Source organism: Anopheles coluzzii, chromosome 2, assembly GCF_943734685.1.
Source record: "Anopheles coluzzii chromosome 2, AcolN3, whole genome shotgun sequence".
Lineage (NCBI taxonomy): Eukaryota > Metazoa > Arthropoda > Insecta > Diptera > Culicidae > Anopheles > Anopheles coluzzii.
This window is the reverse complement of record NC_064670.1, coordinates 93641357-93657089: the sequence shown is the minus strand read 5'-3', so window position 1 is coordinate 93657089 and position 15733 is coordinate 93641357. Positions and strand designations below refer to the sequence as shown.

General features: G+C 43.7%; 1 protein-coding gene across 9 annotated transcripts in view; it reads right to left on the bottom strand.

Moving 5' to 3' along the window:
* Window positions 1–15733, bottom strand: part of LOC120952983 (uncharacterized) — a 171533-nt gene that overhangs the window by 50385 nt on the left and 105415 nt on the right. For 5 of the 9 annotated variants that reach the window (XM_040372606.2, XM_040372607.2, XM_040372604.2 and 2 more), the window contains exon 3: window positions 6461–6496. The exons of the other annotated variants lie outside the window; for them this stretch is intronic. In XM_040372606.2, the coding sequence (XP_040228540.2) occupies window positions 6461–6496 (36 nt within the window). The remainder of the gene's footprint in view (window positions 1–6460; window positions 6497–15733) is intronic. 9 annotated transcript variants of the gene reach the window in all.

Here is a 15733-nt window from a genome sequence, read left to right as displayed (position 1 = left end):
ACAAAACGCCGGCAAGACTCAAAAGCAATTCCAACGGCAATCCCTCCTTACGCGGTCTCTTTCCGTTCTTACCTCCCATTCTGCTTCGCTGTTCACTTTTGTACTCGAACCGTCCAACGCGTCCAGTACGAAACGTGACTGAAGTACGTACACTTTTTTTTGGCGTCTCTTCTTCGCCCTTTTTTCGCATAAACAGCTGTGAAGGGTGCTGTGGGCGGCAGAAGCGAGAAGTATTTGTTCAGGCGCACTGTACGCACACACACACACACAAGCAGCCACACACACTCACTGCCCGAAATCAGACTCGTCAGAAGTGCGTTTCAACATACCGCCACACGTTCACACCGTGGCCGTGTCACTGACCATCGTCACACTGCCGGCAATGGCAAACAGCAAAGACCGAGCGAGGCAAAAGCCGAAGACAAGGCCTGCCGGAGCCGATGCTGTAATAGTTGTGTGTAATGTGTGTGTGTTTCTGTGGCTGTGAGTTGTGTGTGCGTGGCTGTGTGTGGGTGCTGCGATATTTGCGTTTTCACTCAAGGGGGGCGGGGATGTCACGGCACATGACGCCGACGAGTGACGATTTCTGCCTGTGACTGTGTGTGTGTGGATTTGTCTTGTGCTTTTGTTTTCCATCCGCTTGCCGGTGACGTGTGGAAATGTGGAGAATGCGAAGAACTTACTGTCAACGGCAACACAGGGTGATGCATCGCAAGAACGGTTGTTTGAAGAGATTTATATGCAAACTATTAAATAATTTATCTTCTTTAATTATTATTCAATTATTATTTTCTCAATATGTTTATGTACATGTTTCTAGGTGTTCGAGCGTCACTAGGAACATTTTTTTAAACATCCACACGATCCGTAATAATCCGGCATCAAGTTCAAGTGCTGAATGATCTGTTTTTAATTTCGACAAATCAATTCCATTCATCAACATCAATAAGTAGCAGTACGGTAACCAGCTGCCGGAAAGCGGTTTGCAATATTTTATTCTCGTTTGTCATCCCTCCCTCCTCACACCTTGCCTCGATCTAAGAAGATCAGCAACAATTGGTGTCGTTGGCTCTGTGTACGCCTCCATCTACTTTCGTGCGGTTTGCAAGACAAATCACAGCTTCGTGCCGGAAGTCGATATTGATGAATTTGCTCTTAATCCCCTCGATAAACACACGCCGGGCCTTTGGGGGGCTGTACGGAGCAGACTGGCCCCGGCTGTGGTTTACGTACACTTTTCATGGCTCGCCCGCCCTCCCCACAACCTAGCGACCCGACCAGAACCACCCTGTATAGCAGTGTTGGGATCTGGCGTCACACGCCCAGGCACGGACAGGCAAAGACGCTCTATTTGTCTTGCAATCATCCAACCAGCAACGGCATTTGCCGTCTGCTGAAGACATCAGCAGTGAGTTGATGAAAATGATGGACAAAAAGGGGAAGGGGAAGGGGATGGAAAAAGAAAACGATCAACGGGAGCTAAACAAAGGAGAGCGCCGCAAGGCGGGGTACGGCGAGGAAGAACAACCCTCGGTGAGGGTGAGAAACACTTTAACAAATAGCGAAGTGATCCGTTATGCCACCGTAAACGTAAATCACCAACGAACACTGACTGACGCCATTTCGACCCCACCTCCCCCCTCCCCCGAACATGCTGCTACCGTCGCCGTCGAAGGGAGGGGGTGGTTTTGTTTTCTTGCTCCTGCCTTTCCCATTGTTTCCGTTTTGCACGGATGCAATTTTGTTTGGTTGAGTGTTGTTTTTTTTTATTTCTTCACTTTTGCTCTGCTTTCTTCCATAATGTTATTATGTGTTCGCCTTTTGCGCTTACGCTTTGGCATATCGGAGTGTAGTGGCTTAAAATTGTTCGGTAATTGCACTGCTGCTTTCGAGGTGGTGTAGCAGAGCGCTTCATGAACGTGTGCAAAAAATTGGAAAGTGCTGTAGTGGGGGAAAAGGAAGCTAAAGTAATACGAACGTACGTGAAATCAATAACCGTCTATATGAACAGAGAGGGTACGTTAACACGGTTACCACCTAAATGGAAAGTGTGGTGATGCACATACCGTTCGACTGCAGTTACGGTGCACGAAACGTATGTGAAATGAACTCAATGACGTCATATTATGTGCCAACACTCCTGGATAAGTATCACAAAACGATTGTTACACTCGTTAAAAAGCCTTTTTTAGTATTAGCTTAGATTTTCTTATTAAAAAGGCTGCATTGTACTTAAAAGATAAATGGAAAATGTATTCTATTTTTGCTTTTATAACCCTAAACTATTTTGGTAGAGATGCCTGATGATTCATGCTTTAGTTAAAGGAGACGCCTGGTGCTTTGTAAATATTGTTAAGGAGATGTCTTCTAATTTAGAAAAGGAGACGCCCAGTAGTTTTCAAAAATAAATCAACTCTAATATGAATAAATTCTTAATATAAATCAATTCAGTCAAGCTAAGTCTAAAAACCATTATCCCCACGGTTACAAACTGCACGTTTCGCGCAAAGTATGCGACGTCAAATACATGCATCTCCGACTCAACAATGTTGCAACCGTCCGATTTCGAAAGCTAGCGTGGAAAGATTAAGTTTCGCAGTCTACCACAGCTCCTCTTGCAGCGCCAGTGTTAGACAGGCTATAAATCTAACGACTTGCACGACGAACCGTTTCCGGTATTAGCGATTCACTGCGTCACGCGCCGGGCACTTACACGCTGACAGTATGCTTTCCCTTAGCTCGTAATGGGACCAAAGTTCATAAGTAAAATAAGCACAATCCGTACAAAGTTGAGGCAGGTATAGCGCGATGGGATGGGGTTTTTGTTCGAGTGAAAAGACACACGCCAGAACAAAAACGAAGCATGTTTTGTGTTGCGAAAAGCAACACGCGCGTGTAAGAGCACCAGGATGAATTACACTAGATTATAATTGTGAGTGTATACAGATAAAAAATGGAGTACCGAAAGCTTTCGAGTTGGCTTTTTTATGCTATCCGGTATGGGGGAGGCATGGCATGCTGAACCCTCACAATTCGTCGGTAAGAGATTTAGAATCTCACGCAGTACCTGAAGAGGATTGCTCATCCTGGGTGCAACGCAATCCCATTTCTGTACGAATGCTGGTCGTTGTGTAATCCGCATAATTAATGATATACAGAGCAGGTACGTGATGTGTGTATGGAGATGGGAATGATACAAAAAACACTCTTTTGCAATTCTGGGACAATAAAAACGTCCGGATGTGCATCAGAATCTGGTTTTGCTGGTGGGAATGGGATGTTTTTTTCTTCATAACTTCTACACGACCCCCTCCGTTACACGCTCTCCTTTCCGTCAAGTACAAAAATATACTCGTGTTTAAATTATGCCCCGCGTGGCACCCACCATGCACGAACCGCACAAACACGCACATGCACCGTCTCTCAACCACGGGCATTAGAGCCAACCGCAGCCTCAGTGTGCATTTGGTGCACACAAAAAGGGGGTGACGATGGGATTGTTGGTTGGGCCCTTTTCCGTTGCTCACCGTTTTACCCCATGCCGTGTGCTACATTTATTGTTGAGGTTGCACCGGGCCTGCCGGAGTGCTGCATTTAGAGAGCTGTTACATTACTTTTGCCATGCTGCTATAAATCATATACGATTTAATTACTCTTTTTCACTCTTCCGTTGCCACACGCCTCCCCCGTCTGCCCGTGCTTGTGGGTCATAAAAATCCCATCAGTGAGGTATTCAAAAAGGTGACGACCACTCAGAGTGCATGTAGCGCGCGGACCCACCACCCGCACAAACGCGCGCGGACTTCATGTGGTTTGATTTCACCCACACTCTAATCGAAGGTTTAGCCGTGAGTGAAGGGTAGATGGAGAGGGGGTGCACCGCGCGGAAAGTGTAGCAAAACGTGTGTTAACGGGATTTGTGGTATTCGTGGATACAGGGGGCCGGCTAAATTTAGCACGCGGCCCCGGCGTGCGGTGGCGTGTTAGTTTCTGCAAGTGTGTTCCGGTAGGTCTGCCGAGAGCCGATTATTATTGTGTCCAAAACTAATTAAACTCTTCGCATGCATGCACGCACACACACACACAGGGCGAATGGTCGCGCGTCATCGAAGCGTCCAAGTGTCGGGAATTAAATTGCTAACCGGGGTACTTTTAGCGCGGTCGTTTTAAACTAAAATAAAAGTATACCGTAAACGCAACTGACTGGAGCGTACAACACGCCTCTTACCGCTGCAGCCACTGTACGGAGGTATGGGTGTGGTTGGGAGTTTTGTGAAACAGAACGGAAGGGGGTTAGTTTTCCATATTCATTAGTTACTTTTCTGAATTGGGTTAAATGGAGTGCTAACTGAATGGTGCTGTTACAGTGGAGCAATTGCTCCAAGCAGTCAGGTTTCCCTTTCTGTGCAATGTTTGCATCCACTGCTGGTAGGGGAAGTGTAAAAACGTATCTTGTAGGCAAATCAGTACTATTGTGGTTATGGTATGAAAATAATTTGAAGTCATGTAAAATTGAAATCAAAAGCATACCGATTGCCAGACTGATGATTGAAAACAATCATAAAAAAGACATGTCAATACTTGGATTCAGTGGTAATAACATAAATAGTATTTACAGAAAAAAAAATCAGCAACGCCACACTTTTTTTGCCTTCCAAGAGATCCTTATCGTCAATTTAATTCCTGGAGCTACCAAACCGTGAAGACAAAAAAAAACTCGATCGATTCATCTGGGTCGGATTCGATGCGCTAATCTTGTTTCGGTTGATTCCGTGTCCTCTTCCGTTCGCCAAAAGGTTCGACGGTTCATTAATCTAATTTCGAGCTCTTCGGGCACAGATCTCAAGCAGCCATTGTGGACGTACAGAAATGGAAGGCGAGCCGAGCGCCGAGCCGAACAGAAAGCCGAACTGACATTTGATCGATCGAGTGACGTAGAGGCGACGCGTTCGCGTTAGTTTAATGAAATTTGAATGGCGAAGGAAAATGGCGCTCCGAAACCGAGCGTTTTGCATTTGGTCGTGCGGTGGACGCCGCTGTCCTGCAGGAGGGGCTGGATTCTGTGTGTTGTGTGTTCCGCCCAACGGAAGTGACAAACGGACGGCCCCGTGGAGTGATAACCGGTAAGCGGAGGGAAAAAGAACAGTAGGGATAATGCCGCAAATTCTCCACTTGTCACTGCGCGTTGTTCAGGGCCGGCGCGTTCTCCATTAACATTATTTAAGGGATGTTTTTTACGCTTTCTGCTGTGCTCTTTCTTTTGCGCTTCTTTAAACGAACGAAGCGCTGATTCCATTGCGATGTACGGAAACGGAGTGAATGGTTGGCAAAACGCTGACTTCCTGGAAGCAGCTCCTGTTTGTCACGAACCGAGCGACATATCACTTCCGGTACAAAACAAAAAATCTAAATATTTTTTTTTGCATGCAGGATTTATGCTCTTATGCTGTCACGACGGATTTGAATTATCAATCTATGGTACATCAAACTGTACTAGCAACATCAATAGATCCATAGCGATGGTGGTAATAAATAATTCATCCGAAATGTTTCGTCATCAGCCCCAAAACCTTCTTACATTTCTAAATAAAACCAAGGAAAACATTCCTTCGGATCTTCGCCACTAACCGCACCAGTCTCGGCGCGACGAAAGCGGACTATTTAATCAACTCCAATCGTGCTGTTTGATGTTCAATTTTTGTCCTAATCTCACAATCCCTCGACCCCGAAAGGTCAAACGTTAATGTGATGGATAAATGTCAGCCAGCCTAGCCTAGCCAGCCGCTGCTGCTGCGGCCTACAGCATCAACCGACCGGTATCAAAGCAAGAGCGACCTGCCCGAATCACTTCGGCCGCAGTGCTGCTGAGTGTCCCAGGCTCCAGCATTCAAGGACGAGGGCCACTGGTGTCGCAATTTGACGAGGGCCAAAACAAAGTGATGCCCACCACCATTCGGAGCTCGCGCTGGCCGGAGGGGCTTTGGCCTATTTTTAGGTACATTTTTCATTGACAAACATCTGGTGCGAGATGGTTTGAAAATGAATATTGACGGTTGGGCGGTACCGAGCGTGGACGATGGTTGGCTGTGTTCTTTTTTTTAGCTCTGTTTCTGGTTGACACTCTCGAACGAGAACATCAAATGAACGTGGGCTGAATGTGTGATTGTGTGGAGAAAGCAAAATGAAAAAAATGGAGAAAGCGCATTTGTATGTGTGTCGATGTGTTGTATATTATGTTGTGTTTATGATTTACATTCAGGCTTTACAGGTACGCGTGGCACATGTTTTACGATGTGAATGGAATTCCCATACTTGTTGATGGGAATGTACAACAAATATTAAACATATGTCACAATTAAAGTTCGAGGACAAAAGAACCATAATGATCATAGAGGACAGCTTTTACACGACATCAAGATGGTTTCTTGTTGAAAAGTTAATATCCATAGTGTATACTCACGGTTGAAGATTCATTGTATTTAACACATTGACGTACCTGGGAGAGATAGAGAGAGGAAATAATAAAAAAAAATGCAAATTAATATTGTTTGTGATTGGAAGATAATATTGTCTTCTAATTGGCGTAAACATCCTACGCGGACATGCTGGCCTATACAGGCTCTCGATACTATATTCAGAACAATGCAGCCGGACAGTCCTTACAACGGGGGGATGTTCCATTCTAGCCTTAAACACATTACGAGCATGTTATTAAGTCGTTCGAGTTAACGACTGTACCACGGGACTGCCCTTGTTCGTGAAGTTGACTACCCAAAAAGTCAATTACGTAGTTTTTATTGCATGTTTTGTATTGTAGTGAAACACTAGGGGAAAGTAGGTAAAAACGGACACGCTAAGGGAATTGGAAAAAATCAGGAATATATAAGTGCAACGACCATGAAAATGTGCATATATTATCTTTCACTCATGTTAAATCAGAAAATGTATTGAAACTTTTGAGTTTCCATCGTTGTTTGCGTTTTTTTTTTCATAAATGAAAAACATGTTTTTTTTTCGTGCGGTTTTGAACAGTTCGGGTAAGACTCGGGACACCTGATATGGGAAAGATGGACACCATGAAGGGTAGAAAACGCTGGAAAGTGAAGAGTTTTACAGTATTTTAACAAATTCTATCGCTTTCCACGTCCTAGTACGTTTATAAATTAATTCTTGGCCTATTGCAACGATGAATCATTCGGCCATGGATTTTAGGAATTGTAAGCACCGCTTCTAATATATCGTAGAATGCAGCATCTAAAGCATCTACAGCAAATCGCGCATTTACAGCTGACGTTGCTCCAGCTTACAGAACAACAGTCTAGAATTTCCTTTAAGGAAATTTGTCCGCGAAAAGACCACGACCCCAGTATTTTTTGAGGGACTTGCTAATAGTTTAATCCAGCTGTGTCAAACTCATTTCATCAGAGGGCCGCAAGTACAAATTTTCAGTGATTCGCGGGCCGCAAAGTTGAGAATGGAAAATATACCCCAATATTTATGTAAAATACTTTTTTTACATTTGTATTGTTAAACAAATTGACTTTTTGTACTCCTCGCTTCTTATATGGAATCGTTTGTTTTGTACAAATTCGCGATGTTATTTTTATATGTGCTCTTTTTTATATGAGAAAAATATCTGTCAAACACACTTTTTCACTGAAGTAGGAGAAGTCTAGCAGCCTGTAGTGAATATTTTTCAAGCAATCCGAGCTATCCATCACTGGATGAATAACAAAAATATTTGCTTGCAATTTTTTGATAGATCAAGAGAAAAATTGTAATAACACGTGTTTAAACATTATTTTTCGCTAATTTCCAAGTTCCAAGTGTTCTGGATATATATTTATTTCTTATAACAAGAACCCGTATTTTACGAATAACTTTTTTTTTTCTAATTACGATAATTTTATCTGACGAAGAGTCGTGGTGTGTGATCCCATACAGATTGGCAAATCTGTTTTTGACACTTGAAGGGAGATGATTTGCGAATTGAGGAATTGAGGACTGTGTGAGCTAATCTATTAATAAGCTTTGTATTGCAAGGCTTCGGCATTTCGATTATTTTTATCCTTAATCCAAATCCTTTAGGCTTAAGCGTAATCATATCATTTTGGTTTTCATTTTTGGGGAGGTTGGAAATTACATTAATTCGTCTTGCAGAATGTTGGGTACAAATAATTCCAGCTTGGCAACAATCATTTTTATTAACATTTATGGTGGCATGATTATGACAAAAAACAGAAGTGGCTCCAATCGAATATCAATGATGTAACATTCTAAGGTCGGAAAAAATCGTAGCCGAATGAATCCTTTACTCGGCAGTCGGGGGCATGGAGATTGACGAATTCGGTGGGATAACCGATGACTCCAACGGTTCCGAATGGCTCTAAACGGCTCTATAGGCTTCGGACGGCACCGAACGGAACTGTTGGTTTGATTTGGCCGCATTCGAAGTCGGAATAGCTATGATCGGAAATGGTTTTGAGCCGTGGATGCGATTCAGACAATCAATCACTAGTTGTTGCAAAGTTTCCTAGTGTATGTATCAAGTTATTTTCATTCCTTTTTCGTTTGTAGACAGTTGACGCAAATCTATTTTTCCATACAGAATGTGCAATCGAGTGTGCACAACATTATGCTAATATTCAGTATTTAATCGAAACATAATACGAATGAGCTTGCATTCGATTCAATGATTCTTAAGGGTCTCGATTGATATGTACGTTTGTGTAGATTAAGTTTATGAGATGTTATGGGTACATTCATGTAAGTTTCGAAAAATATACCAACAAAAGGACTGTTCTTCTCTGGAAAATTTAATACACTTTGACAAATAGTAATAACAGATTAATGGTTTGCAGTGCTTTTAGCAATTCTCAAAATACTCTCGCGGGCCGCATTCAGAATCGACGCGGGCCGCATGCGGCCCGCGGGCCGCCAGTTTGACGTACCTGGTTTAATCCATTTTCCACTATGTCAAAATTCAACATTTGATATTTGTAATCCCATAGAATTTCTCATCTATTCCAGAATGTTGATACGACCTCATCTTTTTAGTGCTTAAAGTTGTCCAAGTCGTAAAAAAATATTGGATTTCGTGAAGCGCCTCATTAGCGTCGAGCGAGTAAAAGCATAACGAATGACTACTATTTTGACCGGTGTTTCATTTCTCGCTTATTTCAATACTGTCTCTAGTTGCTGATTGATTTATAGCTTCGGGATATCCTTATTTAAGGTATTTGAAGAAATCTATTCATCACCAATTGATATAAGAAGTAAAAAAATCAATAAATTCGGTGTCCATCTTTCCCTACAACAAGGTGTCCGTCTTTCCCGCTTTGGTGTCAGGATGTTTAAACCACCAGAAAACAATATTTAGTATTGCTTTCATTCTTGTTCTTTCGCCAGTTTTTTCATTACAGGGTTTCCCACGATTTATTGGTCAGTTCCCATGATTTTTTGGTGTGTTCCCACGATTTTTTGGTCGTATCCCATAAATTTTTGGTTCGTTCCCATAATTTATTGGTATTTTCCGATTGGATATCAATACAATTGGACCAAAAAATTCTGGGAAACGACCAAAAAATCGTGGGAACGCACCAAAAAAATATGGGAACCCACCAAAAATTGATGAGAACCAACCAATAAATCGTGGGAAACCCTGTAATGATCACGACAACTCATTTAACTCTATGCCAAAAATGTTCTCAAATGTGTTGTTTAACTTTAAGTTAGGATGCTGCATTGTTGATTTTTTCGAAAATTACCATTTTGATGCATTTATGAGAAGCGTCCATCTTACCCGCAGTGTCCGTCTTTACCTTCCTTCCCCTGGTATAAATGATATTGTGCACATATTTTGGATGATCAGTTTTTTATAAAAAAAAATCATTTTACCCTCCACTTGAAAATGAATAAAATAATAATTAAAAGGAATGCAGCGATGATAAAGTGATAAAAGAAAATAACGTGTCTCAAACTGCTTCTAACATTAGAAGAAAGCGTCAAAAAATTCGAGCAAAAAGAATGTTTAAATCGACAAGAAACAGGAATTAAGAGGAGAATAAAATGATGAAATTTTCTGGTCAAATGGTAAAACAAGTTCCGTTTTTAATGTGAGCTCAACCATCCACTTTGTCCTAATACTTTGCACTTTTCCAAATCCCCATTACACAAGCTAACAGGCACAGAAACGACAACAACAAAAATTCAATCCCACCCACAGCTGGAAACGTGAACACGTAACAAAGCATTGAAATAATTTCCCGCTGCAATGGGGTGCTGTGTTTTCTCCCACGTGCTTTTTTTGCTGTTGCAATTGTTGGTTCCGTTGTGACAGTGTTCATTCATTATATGAATGTTCCTTGGGGTGTTTTTTTTTACACTGTTACACGCGATCGTTCGAGGACACGAGCGGTTTTCGAAAATGTAACAAGAAAAAGGTTAATATACATGTACTCCTAGATAAAAAGGACCCGCACAAACACACACACACACACACACACACACACACACACACGTGTGCACGCCGCCACCCTTCCGTACCATAAAACCCATTCCCGCGGTAAGCCTTCGTGCTAAGTATGCTAAATTGATTTGACAACATTATTATGCTGGCTTCGTCGCGCAGGCAAGCATAATGGATTGTGGTGGGCGTGCGTGTATGTGCACGATTCGGCGCTTGATCGAACTAGGCGCTCGGTGTTCGGCGTTGCGGTTGATTGTTTACTGATTGGCTTTCCGGGGGGGCGAACCAGACCCGCCCGCCAGGCCGGGCCAGGCCTAGGCGAAGAAATACAATTATATTTTTCAAATCAATTTTAATGAACCCAACCCCACCGTCCGTACAGATCGGAACACCCACCTCCCATTTCCCAACCCATCGAGGTACAGCCCGGTTGCGGAGTGTTCAACGAAAAACACAACCTCAAAAAAGTGGAAACCATTTGCAAGAAGATGGAAACGGTAGCTTGCATTAAACAACCTCCGCCGCCTCAGCCCGACAGGCTTGGTTGGTTCGCTTCTTCGCGGGGAGGTGTCAGAGCGGGAAGGGGGATGGGTCAGAGGGTGAGATGAAAAGTTGAAAGCACGTCCGTTTGTTTGACTGATGCATTTCCCGTTCCCTGGCCACTCCGCTTTCAATGCTATTTTATTTCGTGCACAACGGTCGTCGTTGCGGCTGGTCCGGGCAGTAGCAGCAGTTCGTTTGCTCGAAAATTGGATCATTTGTCAGCGTTCGGGTGCAAGCGTAAAGGGAGCAAGAGTGCTGAGCGGGAGGGCCGTGAGAATGTTTACGAATGCAGCAGTGGCCAAAGAACGCCAGCTCGGATGCACTTTTTTCCGGGTCGGATGCAGCTTGCACCGTCACAGCGCTCACCAGCTGTGTGCGCGCTGATGTGAAAGGTGTTTTTGCTTTACCTTCTTCTGCTCGATCATCGCTTGGGCGCGCGCCCGCACTCACAGTAACGCAATGTTTGGGCAAGCTGAGGAGGGAGAGGAGGGAGAGACGATTGCATTTTCACGTGGGTGATAAATTGCTTTAAAAGTGCACCCTGTCACGAAAGGAAAATGATTCATTTGGTGCTATTTTTCTGAATTCTCCGAGCCGCTCCGAGGTTCCGACGGAGGTGTTGGTGTACAAATCGGATGATGCAGCCTCCTGCACGATGCGGCGCGGTGGTAGCGGTGGTGTTGGTGGTCATCGGTCAAGTCGGATCATCGTTCACAGTCACGCCCGGCGAGCCCCACCCCCCCCCCCCCCCCCACACTGCTGGACAGCAAGTGGGAAAATGGACGGCGCGCGTCGTGTTGGTCGTGGGTCGAAATCAAACAGAATGAAAAATTACATCGCGGCACCGATCCATTAGCGGATCAGTTGACACTTTGCGAACAATTTTTGAAAGCATTTAGCCCCCTTCTCCCCACTGCCCTTTTGTTGGAACGGGGTAGGAACGGGGCAAACAAGGAGCCAGCCTGTTTTTGCATTAAAGATTTGTCATGATTGTCGGAGTGAATGTTAGTAGCTCCATTAAAAACACTTTCAAATTTTCGTGTTAAACATATTGCTATTGATGAACTGGATTTGTTTTGGGTGCTGTTGAAAAAACAATGACATTTTCCTGCTTCTCACCGAAATGTACATTCAACGCATACACCACACAATCACGCTCACGTCAAACAATGTGAAATTCAACAAACAAACATGCTCTCTGTTCGTTGCAATCCCCCCAAACGTCGTGCTGCTGCATTGCAATGACAATTAATCGATATTTTCAATATTACACACATATATATTGTGGTCACATCAACACCATCCAAAACGAAAAACGTAGCGCAGGTGTGCTGCTCTGAGAGCGCACGTACGATTGCCGCAAGCAGAAAACTATTAGTCGAACTTGTGCATCGGCTGGTCCACGAACCAAAGAGCCGTTTGACAGGCTCTTCCCATCTGGTTACAGTTATGGTGCCCCCCGTATCTCATCCCACCCTTATCACCCTACACTACACAGCAAGAGGAAGTCGTTCAGTGTGCTCTGTGTAACAAATCGATACAACATTGTTTTTACCTCAGCCTCCCTCCATGTTTTGTCTTCTCTTTTCACCCCGCCATTCGCTCATACACACTGACTGCCGACGACTGACACACGTCGACAGTGAAATGAATCGTCAAAGTCAAAGGAGCAAAACGGAGCATGAAACGGAAAAGAATACACACAACCAACGGTGTACTACAGTGGGAAAGCTTTGGCGTTGGAATGCTGGTGTTTGATTTGTTTGGTTTTTCACACCACCACCACCACCACCACTTCCCGCTCGCACCGGGACTTCTCCTTACACTGGTTGTTTCTTCACCTTTCCGGCCGCACACGCTTGCACTGACGGCGATGGACATTGATGAAGACATCTATTTCGGCTTTATGGCAAACAAGGCCGAGGTCGTAAAACAATTGCACGGATTCTCTCCCCCTACCGCCCTCCCTTGACACGACGAGCGAAGACAACGAGGACGAGGTTTTGCATACGATTTTGGTGTGACAGGTAACGGTACGGTACGCATAGATCATTTGTCTCGATGAGCTTGTGTTCTTTGTTTTTACGGTTACGGTTGATGGTTGGGGGATATCCACATAGAAACAAATACATACACGCAGGCCCAAATTAATGGAATGGCGTGTAACACTTGACTTGCTCAGTGGCACAGCAGCGCGCTAACGCTCTGCCAGGAAAAGCCAACAAGTTTTGTGACAGGAAATTGAAATGTCAACTGTGTGGACGTGGAATTATTACCCCGAACAGAAACAAACCATCAAACATGAAATATGATCCACGGAATGGAATTGATTTCAATGTTTTGGATACAAATTTTCGATTTCGGACAAACGTTCAATGAGAAATGCAAATTTACGTTGACCGATATGGTTGTTTTAGCCTTTCAACTTGCTAGAAAAGGATATTTGAAATGTTGTGAAACGCTTTAGAATGGTTTTTTTTATATTTTTTTTTAACACAGACACATCATTTCATTTAACCTTGCCCGTTCCATTGCCGTCAGCCAGCCGTCACCATTCTCTGTTATTTTCCGGCATAATTTCCCCGCCCTTGCAAGAAAATGCAAAATCGGAACGGAACGGAATGCAAAATCCGTTCCGGTCGGTTGCACCCGACATCCGGATTAAATCAGGGAACACGGGAGGTCTGCATAGTGAAATGGAAAGAAGCAGAAGTGGGAGCAAAATCCCATCCCAGCACTACTTCCACGACGTCCATCAAACGTCTTACCGCCTGAGTCCTGACATCGTAATGTGATGCATTCACAATTAACCGTGTCGGATTTCCTCATCCGTGCAAGCTGGCTGGTAAAACTGCAGCTCAATGTCGGCGCCGAGATTGCTGCACCCCGGTATGGCCGCCGGTATGGCTTGTGTCGTGGGTACAGATTTGAAGCAAATGCGCCCGAAAGGTCGAATTGCCAAACGCCATTCGTAATGAATCGTTTAAAGGTAGAAGTCGCAAGTCGTGCACCTCTTGTGACGGTTCTGACGCCCCGAACACAGGTGCCGAAAATAAAACACCTTTCTGTGGGCGATATGTTTCGCGTCGTACACTAAGGTGAGCAAATGAGTAATGAGTAAATGGGCGATAAAAAATGATCATTCGATGAACTACGGCCAAGCGTCACTAGTATCTAAAATAAACGTAATCCGTACAAAACGCATCTCTCAATCGACTGGCTTGCGGGGACTTATTCTATCATATGACCGTATGTGACCGTGATCGTACGCACTTAAAAGGTAAGATAAGATATATTGAAGCTCACACAAATGTATTAGATAATAACAGAAACGAATCACGGCAGTGCGGGGCACAGTTTTGCTATCTTTATCTTACCAATTAAATTAAACTTTACGTTAAGCCATCCGGGATCGTTTTAAGCCTCGAAACGAACGCAGCATTGGTTTGTTGTGTGATAATATTTTCGTTTTTAAAGGTTAAAAACATGTTAATCTATCTTATCGCTTGATCGATTTTATATCTGTTTCGGTGTGTTGTACGAAAATGCTTGTTGTTATCTAAAAATACCTCAACGGTTATGGATTTAAAGTTCTTCCCATTGCTTTTATAGAAGGAATAAGCATTTTTTTTGCAGTAAAATAAGGTACTAGGAAACGAAGCACAAGTTGGCATAATGGTTCTTAGACTTCCATTTAATTTCCTATGATACATAATCAACATAGTATTGAATTAAAAAAATAAAACATAACAAGATCTTCCTTTTGCGTGATTATAATCGCTTCATCTACCAAATCATACAAAATGATTGAAACCCTTCACACCTACTAAAGGTCAACGACCAATGTTTACTGCCACTACAACGACATTTATAATTAGCTTCGAACCCTGCTCCGTTCTACGTTTTTCGCCAACGCCAACAGTGTACTCTTATTATCGGCCCCATTGAAACTGCCTGCTGCTCCGCCAAGTGATCATATTACAATGATTGGTGGTCATGGGATCACTGTTTTTATTTCCCAACCATCCTGGCCGTGCTGCCGATAAACTGAGTCTCATATACTCGCTTCACTCACTGTCGAGCGGTTGCCCGAACAACTGACCGACCGACCGACCGACACCATAAGCCATATGATACATTTCCCGATTAGGTTCCAGCTGCCGCTTCCCACTTGAAGCGGGCTGGGAAAAGCTCATTCTCAGATTTAACAACGATGATACAACCACCACCCATTCACCCATCCACCCACCCAAAATGTTGCCCATTTTTCGGTTTTCTTTTTCATATGCTGTTGCGAGTTGTTGTTTTTTTGTACACACATTCTTGGCTGTTGATTCTTGCGGTAGTTGCGATGCGGGAGAGAATTTACCACAGTGTATATTCGCGTGCACACACACACACACGCATGTATATGTACACGGACCATCCGTGACCATGGTTGTGATACGCTGTCAAAGTTTATGATGTGGCTAATGCCCTAATTACCCAAAGCAGCACCACTCAAACTTTATGATGAGAATGTTTTATGGCCCAAACCTATAGAGCCGTGCGGGATGGGTTGCGCCCTAATTGGAAGTGATCTGCTGAAGTATTGCTCCCCCCCCTTTCCCTTCGGCCAATGTGAGAAAAAACGAGAGACCGACAGCAACAAAAAGTATTGGTTTCCATCCATCCTTCCTGCTTCCCATCCCGGGGATGGGATGGCGCTTGTTTTGATTTTTT